This window comes from Colletotrichum lupini, chromosome 8 (genome assembly GCF_023278565.1).
Source record: "Colletotrichum lupini chromosome 8, complete sequence".
NCBI lineage: Eukaryota > Fungi > Ascomycota > Sordariomycetes > Glomerellales > Glomerellaceae > Colletotrichum > Colletotrichum lupini.
In genome coordinates, this window is record NC_064681.1 from 3,006,867 (window position 1) to 3,018,966 (window position 12,100).

A 12,100-nucleotide genomic window follows, 5' to 3' on the forward strand; every position below is an offset into this window, starting at 1 on the left:
TGTAGACTGGTGGAGCAGCCCCTCCAATGGGTCCATGTTCGTCCCGGTCAAGTCCGTCAGCCGAGGAGCCGGTGTCTTTGTTCGTTCTGCTGTTGACTCGTCTTTCCAGGTGACACCAGAGTTTGGGTGTGAGTAATTTCGTTGCTATTGTTGTTATTGTCAATGACTCTATGAGACGTCAGCATAGTTTTTGTCAACCAATCTTGTTGCTCGGAACACGGCGAAAGTGGCAAGTTGTTAGCTCGATTGTTTGTGGGTTGGAAATCCTCCCTTGCAGAAGCTTGCAGAAGATTAGCATCCATGAATCCAACTACGAGCCACAGACATCAGCAATAACCACTTGGATCGATAGCTCAGTGGTAGAGCGAGAGATTGCAGTTCCTCAGCTGCAACTATCTCTAGGCCCCGCGTTCGAATCGCGGTCGGCCCTTGGATTCCCTTTTGTCATTTGCTGCAGATTAACGGTGAGCAGAAGTGAGAGAGTTTGCTACGTTTTTGTTGTGTGTGTCTCCGCAAAGGGATGGGACTCGCTTCGTGTGCATTTTGGGGCTGTCCACTTAGAGTTGAGCTAGGAGGGTCCACCGATTATGTAAATGACTCGGCCGGACCTCTCGACTAGAATTACTTCGTAGAGCGGGGATGGATGAGGCGGAATCAGTCTTCATAATTGTACTTCGATGCAAGTATGTAATGTAATGTATGCAGGTTCATGAAAAAGGGAGTATTTGTGTGATCGGCGGATTTGTCAATATCAAAGAGGCACCATGAGAGCGGCACCCGCCATTACCGCAACTCCCCAAACAGCCATCATAACGCCATTAACCATAGACGAACCAGCGGCCTTAGAAGAAACTCCAGAACTGGGCGTCTCAGTCAGGCCCGTGGACGAACTCTCTCCAGAACCAGCAGCCGAGGTCTGAACTGCAGCCTCAGAAAGACCCTTATTCACAAGCGTGATCCCAGGCGTGACCAACGCGCCAACGTAACTCGTGCTGTCCTTTGCCTCAATAGTCACTGTGTTCGGTTGCAACGAAACGACCGAGCCCTTGATCGATATGGAGCTGCCTGTAACGACTCTCCCGTGGAAAGTGAACGTGCGGTCTACCACTTCCACATCGTTTACATTGTACAACTTGCAACCTGTAGACGCAGTGTAAACCTCTCTGGCGGTCGAAGAGTAGCAGTTCCCATATAGTCCCGCGGTATACCCACTAAGAAAAAGAAGAACACATCATCAGACCTTTCCTAGCTTTCGAGAAGGAGAGCTAACTTCAAAAGGGTGCTGAGCTTACCTCGGACAACACGCGATCACAGTCTCCGAAGGCTCCATCGCAGACATGAACAAATCCGCCCTCAACTCAAACGTGGGGTTAATCTCCGACGCAATAGACGTGGTCGTCCCGGCGTCGAAGGTCAGCGTCGGGTCGGCAAAGACGCCGCTCAATAAATGTGTTAGTATCCCTATTATAGGGTAGTTGGTTCGAACCGTAGTTAACGAAGAGATTAATTGAACTATATAAATATCTGCGTAGTAGGTATAAAAAGGAGGTTCTAACCGTAGGTTAGGCTAGCTATAATAATTATAAATAGGGCCCTTAATTAGCCCCTATATAGTTGGCTATATACCGCGGTTAAATTAGACTTCTAATCCGATACTAACTTTCTCTTTTTTTTATTAATTTAACTACTATAGTTAGAAGTATAATTTAACCTCGGGCCCGTTTACTAAGTCGTCTCTTTTTCCCCCTTTTCTCTACTCTTTTTATATAACCTATCCCTCTATTTATATAATAACTTTTTTACTATTTACGAATTACTCTAATCCCTTATTTAGTACTACTTTTATAAAAGCGTCTATGAGGTTATTTTTATTATTAATTTAACGGATCTCGAGTATCTCGCGCCTTTTATATAATTACTTAAGGGCTATAATATCGATTATAAGCCTCTTTTCCTTCGTCGTTCCTAATTTAACGAGGTATTCGTATAGTAAATAGGAATCTATATAAATAACTATTAAAATAGGTAGAAAGCTAATTTAATTAGTAATCTTCCTTAGCGTCGTTAAAATTGCGTAAGAGAAGTTAATATTATTAACTATATTATAGACCTCTAACGCTAATATACTTTTTATTACCTACTTACTTTTAGTTAACGAGTAATAAATTATATTACCGTATATAGTAAATTCGCTCTTACTTATACTCTCGTTAACTAGGATAATAATATACCCTAATTACGAAGTAAGGTCGTTATTATTCGTAAATAACCTATCGACGAAGACGTAGAGCTTACTCGTTATAAGGTCGATTAGGTAATAAACGAGACCTCGATCGAGATTTATTTACTATTACTTAAGCCGCTTATTAAGTACCTCGACGTCTCGTTTAGTTAAATTTATAGCCTATACTACTTTAGCGTAGTTAAAAGTTACCTTAGGCTAATAAATACTTATAATATATACCCCTCGCGCAAGCTTAGCCTTATATTACTTTTTAACGTTAGTTACGTTTAGATTAACGAAGTTAATCTTCTTATCCTACCCCTTTTATTAAAAAACGACGGTTTCCCCTTCGATTATAAGAATCTTATTATTAAATACTAAGGGGGTATTTATTATAAAGACCTCTTTTAGCTTCGTTACGAAGCCCGCTTTTTAAAGCTCCTTATTTTCTTTTTTTATAAAGTTAATATCGGATAGGCTTAATATATTATCGGTTTATATTCTAACGATCCTAAATTAGTCGCCTTCGTGCTCTATAACTAGTAAGTACGGGTTATACGTAGAGGTAATTATTAATAATTAATTAATATAAAAATCGTAGTAAGTAGCTTATTAATAAGTGCCCGATTCTACGAGCCTATATAATAGCTTAAGTACTTTAATAATCGTGCCTTCTAAGTACTTATTAGCTATTTCCTTCGGTAGATAGGCTAGGATTCTCTTTATAAGCCCTATGGCCGATTAGGTATAGGCCTAGGTAATATCACGGCTCTAAATCTTATATCCCTTTTTCCGTAGCGATACTATTAGTACTATTATTAATCGTTAGCTATAGTGCTATATAGTGGGCGATTATATAAGTAGCGTCGCCTTTTTAACGTCGCCGTACCCCTAAATTACGTATTTAGATTTCTTATATAGTTAGGGTATTCTTTTCTTTTTAATCTTACGAACTATTCGTTATTTAAATATGCGGAGGTTTATATATTTTTTTAGGTCGTATAGGATAAATCGATAGACCCCTCGATTGCGAAGAGTATTTACTTCGATAAGATCTAATCCTTTATATAGCTTTTTAATAGTTATAATTACGCCTTCTTTACGTAGTTTAACTACTAGCTCGAAATCGGCTTTCTTTTTTACTATATAAAAGGTATTAATTACCTCGTTATTAATAATAAATTACCGCGTTAGGGCTTACTATTATAGTCTTCTATAACGTCTTGCTAATAGTATTAGTACCCTTTTAGTAATATCCTCTTCCTCGTCGTCTATTAGTACTACTACGACGATTTTATTAAGGATAATTTCTTATACCTCTATTGCGGGTTATATAGTTTCCCCTAGCTCTTCTTCTTTTTATAAGTTAGAAATTACCTCGTTAAGATCTATATAGTACGGTCTAATTACTATAATTAATACTTTAAGTAGCTAGTTACGATATCTTATAACTATATAAGAGCGCTCGTTAACGGAAATTAACTTATATAGCCTAGCCTACTATTAGGTAATTTCGTACTATACTCGTATATCTAAATTTAGTAATATATTTAAATTATCCCCTATATCGGGCCTATTACGTATAATAATTACTTCGTTAACTTACTTTTTTATACTTACCTCGCGCAGTGCCCGTATTACTTTTTTAACTACTCGGGCTCGTTAGCTTATGCCTAATAACGGTAACGAGGCTAAGGTCGTTCTTAAATATACTCTAAATACTAATAGCGTTAGTATAAGTCCGTTAGGCCCTATAGTATCGTTATAGTATTTAAGTATTATTTAGAGGTATTCGTCGTTAATAAAATCCGGATTTTCTTTTTTAATAATTCTAAACGCCCTTTTTAACTACCGGTATGCCCTTTTTACTTTTCTAATACTATAGTGCGCTTTAACGGGTACGACTTTTAGTTATATACCGTAGGCCGTCGTATTATCCTTAAATTCTATTAACTTAAAGCTAGTACTAGCGTCGGTTCTAATACCGTCTAGCGGTCCTTAGTATATATCGATCTAGCTTTTTTATAGGGCTACTTATACTATCTTTACTTATAGATCCTAGAGGAATTGCCCTACTTAAAAAGATATAGCTACGTCGATTATATATAGTACTAGCCGACTATTTAAATAGAAAATATTAATAACTATTTCCTAGTTAAAGTTAAGCTTATTACGTAATTTAAACTTAAATCTGCGTAGGTTCTACGTATTTATTTAGTATTAATAATATACTTTTATTAACTACTCTAGCGCCCCTATCTCGATATTATTATTACCTAATTACTTTAAGAGGTTATATAGCCTCGTAACCGACGGGTACCTAAATCTCTAGTATAGTCTTCTAAGCTTACTTTCCGTTAAGTAATTAATTAACTTCGTATTATTAGTAAGCTTTATAAACGCATGCCCCTATTATCGTTTAACTATTTCGAAGTGCTTATTACTAGAGATTCTGTTCCTCGTATTATTAAATATAATACCTAGTTAATCTATATCTTTTAGATATAGGAAAAATGGGGTATTAATGGGTAAAATATAAAAAGTTATCGTTCCGAAGTGCGTCTCTATTTTTATTATACCTAGGGCGACGATTTCCTTACTTAGGCCGAAACTAATTTTTATAATACTTACTATTAACGTATTAAGCGTTATTAGCGCGATCTTTTATAGCGCTTAGAATTACCCTTTTCCTCTAGTTAACTATTACGATACCTTAGTATTTAGAATAATCCTATAGAAATTATTTAGGCCGTACTTTTCGCTCGTATAGAATGCCTATACGAGCTTAGTATTCGAGGGATCTAAGTAGTATAAAAAGGACCCTTCTAGCTGCCCTTAAATATACTCAGTACTATATTCTTTTTTTTAAAATATTAAGAGAGATAGCGTCTTTTTTTTAATTATTAAAATAATAGGCTTCGGCCCTATTAAATTCGCCCTTTTAGCCGCCTCTATATCCGTTATCTAAGGGACTTTCCCTTACTATCCGTAAATAAAAGCCTACTTATTAAAAGCTTTTGCTACTCTCTATTCGTTTAGCCTCGTATATCCTCTAAAGGCTAATAGGGCGAAAAAAGAGTAATTAATATTATCGATTTCGTTATAATCTAATTCGTTAGTATAGGGGGTAAGATCTTTTTTATCTTCCGAATCTTTTATAGGGGGTATATACTTTAGGCCACTACTTTAGCTACCGTCGCTAGGTTCTATACCCCCAGATCTGCCCTTATATATAATAAGGAATTAGTTAAACTAACGAGGGCTAGTTTTACTATCTATTACCCTCGACTTTTTATACTATTCGTACGATTTAGTACGCTCTTCCTCGGAGTAATTACTTAACTAATATCTATCCTTTTTATAAATATAGTATTACCTCTTTTATTACCCTACCCGTAAGTTAAATCTCTATTTATTTAACGAATCTGGGCCTCTTTATTAGTAATTGCCGTATTTAGCCTCTTTTTTTATTTTATTATACGTTCGATTAACTTAATATTATTAATAAGGGCCGTTATATACCTAGAAATAGGTTTAGCGCGGCATTCTCGCTTTAATATTAAAGCTAGATCTTAGCCTTAAGTAGAGCGTCTCGTAATCTTTGGGTGCTTAGTATAAAGTAATTTTTATTTTTAATATACGCTAGACTATAGTATAAAGATATCTAACTTTCTACTCGTTTATCCCCTTATTTAGCTAGGTTTTCGCTAGCTTATTAATTCGATTAATAAGCTCTTTAAGGATCTTTACTCACAATTTGCCCTCTATTATCCTAGCTATAGATATAAAAGAAATCGTTTATAGCTTAGATAGGAGCTCTAAGTTCTTATCGTAAGTCTTAAAGCGGCTTCGGATTGCGTTAATTATATTAAAAAAGTCGTTTTGATCGAGATTACGTACCGCTTTATAATAATAATTAGAGGCTTTACTTATAAGTACGATATTAATTACTAAATAGTACTAGTATTTCCTAATTCCGACTTTTTTATAATAATCGTAAAATATCGTTAGGGTTTTTTATAAGACCTTATACTTCCCCCTAGAGTATAATTTCTCTTTTAAAAAGATCTTTTTAAGGTTTATAAATTACCTCGTATTTACTACTAGATGTTTAGTATTTATATACGAACCCTGCGTTACTACGTATTATTAGTAACTTCGGGTCGTTTACTTCCTTTTTTATTAGCCGATCGGCGCCGAATTTTATATTAGTAACGGTAACGAGTTATAGATCGAAATAGGTAGAATTATCGATTATCGTACTTTTAGTACTATATTTTGCTCTAGTATATCCTTTTATAATAATAAATTTCTATTAGTAATTATAAGGAGGAAATCTAGGTCGTTTACCTTTTTTCTAAATTCGTTAAAGTAATTATACGCTCTATTAACCTGTGCCTAGTTTTATAATACGAATTCCTTTTTTATAATTGTTACTATTAGTATTTCGTATAGCTCTTATAATTATAATTATATTAGTAATACCCCTCGCCCGTAAAGGAATTTATTAATAACTTTTATAATTCTTAAGCTTGCGCTCGCGAACTATTTATCTAGCTAGTAGCTAAGGTCGTTTACGATCTTATAAAATAGGGGTTACCCCTATAGCCCCTTTTTTTCGTAAACCTTAGTTAAATAGATTAATATTACGTTAATTTACTTACCGTTAGGCTAATCCGCGATTTTATATATTTACGTTCCCTCATAGTCCGGGTTAATATTTACTTATTTATAAGGGATTAGGATTTTATTTAGGATCGGGTTTTATCCTCTTTTTCTTTACCCTAACTTACTAAGGGTCGTGCTCTAGCTTATACTTATATTAATAATTACTAACGTATTTAATCTTAACGAGGATATATTTAATCTGCGCGTAGGTCGTAGTAAATCCGTACTTTTACTACTTAACGAATTTATTAGGGTCTAGGAGATTCTCGCTTCTTTTTACTATTTTATTACTACTCTCGTTTTTATTATTTTTAGCGATTACTATTACCCTTCTAGGTTACTAACTATCGTACCTACTAAGATCCTCTTTTTTATCTAATATAAAAAGGTAGGTTTTAGTAGTTCTTTTTTATAATAGTAGTGGTAGACGTTTATATTACTATAGGATAATATAGTAATTAGTCTCGGGATCTTTACTAATTACCGATTTCCACTATCCTGTATACTTTTAGCCTCTTAAGCCTCGTGCTCTCTATAATCTCTAAATAGCTTCCTTCCTCGACCTACCTCTTCTAGGGCGGTATTTTATAAAAATAGTTAAAATTAAATACCGAGCGGCTCATAAAGGAGCTATATAGGCCGTTAGGAACCGTATAGGCCGTTAAGTATAGTTAATAAAGTTAAGCCCTCTTTTTTATAAAATCGTATATTTTAAGGACTTACCGAAAATGCTTATTTATTACTTATATATAGTGGGGTTAAATACCTTAGAGATCTTATCTTTTACGGCCTCTTAGTACCCTATTTTATATCTTTTAAATAGTCTTTTTCGTAGCTTAATTATAATTAAGTAATTATTACTTACCGGCGATCCCTTTTATTACTTAGTTAATTTCTAATTGCGGGCCGGCTATAGAAAAGTCGTTTAGTAAAAAAGCTACTCGGGGTAATAGTAAAAGGCTAGTTATTTAAGTAGTTCTATTAATTAACGTAGTTTAACGTAATAAACGTTAACCTCTTATAAGTAGTAAAGGGCTATAATTACTTAATTCCGTGCGGTATTTAAGAATTACCTCCTTTTTTATCTACTTCCGTAAGGTTAATTAGTACGAATCTCCTATCCTATATAGTATTAAGAAGTCGTCTCTTCTATATAATAAGATACCTTACTAATCTATAATAATAGAATTTAATTACTAATTAGTATTAGTATCCCTATTATAAAGTAGTTAGTTCGAACCGTAGTTAATAAAGAGATTAATTAAACTATATAAATATCTGCGTAGTAGGTATAAAAAAGAGGTTCTAACCGTAGGTTAGGCTAGCTACGATAATCGTAAATAGGGCCCCTAATTAGCCCCTGCGCAGTCGGCTGTATGCCGCGGTCGAATTGGACTTCCAATCCGATAGAATGCGACGATGTCTCATCGCGGATACCGTAGCCTGCGGTGACCCATCCGGAGGGACACTGGCTGCCCGGGGAATAATGGAAGAGGAACCGCTCAGTAGAGGTCCGGCGTGAGTGGTATTCTGAGTTCATGGCATCGCCGGAGGGGATGCAGTCGTCGTATGGGTCGCGGTCGACTTCGCAGGTTTGTTGCCAGTATGCCACGCCCGGATCAAATTTGCGAGCTAGCGCCGGGGTTGGGGTTGAGGTTGCGCATGATGCTGGGGCTGTCCATATTGTTGTAAGGGGTCCTAGGTTGAGGAGGGCTGTCCCGGAAAGAGCAGGCGTCGGCATGGTGAAGGGGAGTGAGAATTGGATAAGTGACCAAGATCTAGAATTGGGGCTATCATGGTGCAAAAATTGAGGGAATCGCGGAATCTTAGGTGGTTTTCATGTTGTTGCCTGGATAAGAGTCTGACCTGATGGTTGATATTAGCTCCGGCGCAGCTCAATCACCACGCAATGTTACCCCAGGTAATAAGATCCTTGAGAAAATGGACAATTTTGATTGCTGGAATCTGCCGATACAACCGCAATCTTGGACAATGATACATGCATCTCACGCGAAAAGGGACTTTGGTAAGTGCTATTTGACATCGGTCACATGAAGGATCAACAAGAAGCGAAGTAAGCTTAAAAGGTTGACCAATGTCTAACATTGAATAACAGGATCAACTCAGACCAAGGTTCCATTACTCACTTGGCAAGTGAATCTCAATCGCTACAACCGATCTCGATACCCTTGGAAAACAGCTTGCCTCCAACAGGAATGAATCCAGCAAGAGCACCAGCAATGCTCCCAACCCAGCCGCATCCACCGCTCTCCGAGTTGGCAGTAGCAGAAAACTCAATAATCAAGTCATCAGGCTGCAGCTGACCGTCAATGTACGCCGTCACCCGCAGCGACGACGGCACCTTGTGGCCCCAAGTATGGTTCATGCACTGCGCCAACCCGGGCGAGTTCTCCCTGCGGCACGCGTACTGACAATTTCTCGAACTCTGGGGACCACACGCCGCGTCGGGCGTGTACCCGACGCCCTCCATCCACGTCAGTCCCCGGCAGCCGTTGAAGACCTCGTATCCGTAAGGGTCCGAGACTCTGCTGAGAACCTCCCACATGGACTGGACGAGGCCGTCGCGCATCTCGTTGCCCTCGAGGCCTGGCGTCTTCCCCCAGGCTCCGTTCATCTTGACTCGAACCGTCACGTCCGGGTCGTAGTCGTCGGCGTGTGTGCACTCGTTGGTCTGGGCGCCGGCGGAGCGGTCCGTCATGATGGCTCTGGTGTTGCCGGTCTCTCCGTAGATGGTTTGCCACGTTACGGCGAAGAGGTCGAGGTTGCCGACGTCGATCATCCTGTCGCTGAATCGCACTTCCATCTGGACCGCTGCCGAGGCCTGGCTGGCCAGAGTGGCGAGGAGGAGTGTACCGATCGTCTTCATCTTGGTTCTTGCACTGGATTCCTGGGCATGATGTCAGCTTTAACGTGCTGGAAAAGCAACACTGTAACACTTGGGGCTTACAGGAAACTCCAGTAAAGAGATCAGAGAATTCTTCGATCACGCGACTCTGACAATGGCTCTCAAAGATGTCTGAGGGTAGCCTGTATTCGAATCTGAACCGTAAGATGGGCTTAAAGCCCCTATTATACTTAGACTCGCATCCATTTCATCGAGTGGCTCCATCCATCTCACGATAATCCGAAGCCTGCCTAGTTATTGAACTTAATCTGCCATGCTCCAGATATCATACTCGAAAAAGGGAATGCAGTGTGATGGCCTGATAGGCAAATACCCATAACCTCCATAAGTCTTCCATCTACAAGCGCCTCCTCGGAAGCTGATTGGAAGCAATTTAAGGGTGCCCGACAAAAGTGCTCCTGAATTTCTCGTTACCAACTTTGAAGCTACCTAAAAAGGTGCCCCGGTTGCTCAGCCGGTCACAGCATGGGAATTGCGCACCTTGAGGAATAAGGATTTTACGGCACATGCATGCCACGTTTCTGACATGTCAAATCCCATCGGCTTAAGATACCAGGAATGAAAGGACCCTCTCCACGTTGGAACCAGGGGCGTAGCTGGGGAGCATCCCGTAAAGGAAGTCTGGAGTTCCATTGACGTACAAAATTGGGAAGTCTTCCCCATTTAAACCACTATTTACGGTCCAAATGGCAGGAGGCTCAATCCAAAAGTTCCCCCTGACAGGTTGGCCAAGAATATCGAGGGCATGCGCGTTTCAGTTGTTTAAATCAGCACCCTCCAGATCAGGCATCTCGAGTCATGAAAAGAAGCAGGTGGTGAGCAGGTTTGCTAAGAGCTTCTTCGTTGTTTCTTTTGCACAGCACTACTGCAGTACGATGGATACTCAAACGACATAGAGTTCATATTCACAATTGCTCGCTCAAAACTGCGAGCATTTCCTAAGGTCAAAGTCTTATACACAAAGTTCATCGTGACAAGGCAAGCAAAAACTGGCGTTCCAACGTATGGCAAGACTGCAGACTTATTGCTCCTCCTCCAACGAGTTCTCGTTGTCGTGATATCCAGGAGCAGACCCTTATCAAAATGGCAATCTTCAACCGTCACACGGACCTCCGGCCGCATTTCCAGAAATGTGCTGCCCACCACATGCAACTGTGGGCACCTCGTCCCATATCTCACCTAATATTTACGCTTATCCGCTTAGATCCGTTCCTGAAGTGGTCTTATAAGGAGCCGGACCCAGTCTCCATCGTGGCATTCCGATCCCAAGGCCTCGCCCACTCGGGAACTCGGTCTTGGTATGCCCAACTACCCGCAAGGGTTGAGGGGCTGCGAGTCATTCAGAGCTCCATAGGGCTGACTCGTGTAACAACGGCGGCGAGATCCGATGCGATGTTGGTTTGAGTGGAAGGTGATTATACTCCATGGGTTCCTCTCCGAGTTAGTCGACATGTACCTATGTTGCTGTGTCCAAGCAAGTGTGCAGCACAGTATCTATTTCGTATGTCAGTACTTCTTTTATCAGTTTCCTTTTGGCCCTACTAAAGCAAAGGCAACTCCGACTGCTGCTGCTATTATAAGTGGTCTTTCTTCTAGTCTTCCACATACGCTCTGAAGAGAAGCACGCGGTGATTCTAGTGCTAGTGGTTCTCAGAAAGGGGTCACTCGTGTGCAAGCCGGTCTCATTATCCATCGCCCGCTTGCTACGATAGAATAGATGAAGATTGGTCTTGAAAGGGCCAATGTCTCAACGGCGGGGCTTGATCGAAGGCCGAAGTCATTTGCCTCATGAGTGACGAGCAAAACAGACCCTTTCTAAGGGCTAGCGCTCACTCTGCAACCTTAGTAGGGCGCCAAGTCATTGTATTTTTATTAGGGGTATTCGGGATGATCCATGACGAACCGCCTCCCTCAAACCAGTAGATTTACGCATAGAGACTCTTACGTCTTCGAGTGATACATCTCCATCAAGAACCCTAGAAAAGATACCAGCTCGATGATTCTAGATACTTCATGATTCTAAACATCCTGACTTTCTGTCAATGAGAGCGTTTAATCGACCACCAATCACCAAAACTTGGGGATTAGGCATGTAGCAATGACTTACATGATCTTTCTCTATCTATGTTTCACTGTTGTCTCTCTGTATTCATTGCATTCCGAATTGCTGCCTTGGCTCAGATATTCGTAGAACACGTTGGCAGATGAAAGCAGCGTGAACTTTATGCTCTCGCGTGGCTTGGGTAGGCGCACTTTATTGGCGATTTGACTTTCAGTATGTA

At 39.7% G+C, this 12,100-nt stretch overlaps 4 protein-coding genes and 1 non-coding gene across 5 annotated transcripts; 1 reads left to right on the forward strand and 4 right to left on the reverse strand.

The window, feature by feature from the left end:
• Nucleotides 1-342: 342 nt before the first annotated feature.
• CLUP02_tRNA271 lies at nt 343-430 on the forward strand. The gene has a single exon. It is a non-coding gene; the product is annotated as a tRNA-Cys (tRNA).
• Nucleotides 431-751: 321 nt separating this feature from the next.
• CLUP02_15385 (uncharacterized protein) lies at nt 752-1,537 on the reverse strand (the record flags this gene model as incomplete). The annotated part of the gene is made up of 2 exons (XM_049294309.1): nt 752-1,211; nt 1,293-1,537. Coding segments are annotated over 2 exons (705 nt in total), but the record flags the coding sequence as incomplete, so codon positions are not given.
• A 3,171-nt stretch (nt 1,538-4,708) lies between these two features.
• CLUP02_15386 (uncharacterized protein) lies at nt 4,709-4,873 on the reverse strand (the record flags this gene model as incomplete). The annotated part of the gene is made up of 1 exon (XM_049294310.1): nt 4,709-4,873. A coding segment is annotated over one exon (165 nt), but the record flags the coding sequence as incomplete, so codon positions are not given.
• Nucleotides 4,874-8,213: 3,340 nt separating this feature from the next.
• Nucleotides 8,214-8,633, reverse strand: CLUP02_15387 (uncharacterized protein; the record flags this gene model as incomplete). The annotated part of the gene is made up of 1 exon (XM_049294311.1): nt 8,214-8,633. The coding sequence occupies one exon, from the start codon at nt 8,631-8,633 to the stop codon at nt 8,214-8,216; it is 420 nt and encodes a 139-aa protein (XP_049151457.1).
• Nucleotides 8,634-9,053: 420 nt separating this feature from the next.
• Nucleotides 9,054-9,779, reverse strand: CLUP02_15388 (uncharacterized protein; the record flags this gene model as incomplete). The annotated part of the gene is made up of 1 exon (XM_049294312.1): nt 9,054-9,779. The coding sequence occupies one exon, from the start codon at nt 9,777-9,779 to the stop codon at nt 9,054-9,056; it is 726 nt and encodes a 241-aa protein (XP_049151458.1).
• Nucleotides 9,780-12,100: the final 2,321 nt, after the last annotated feature.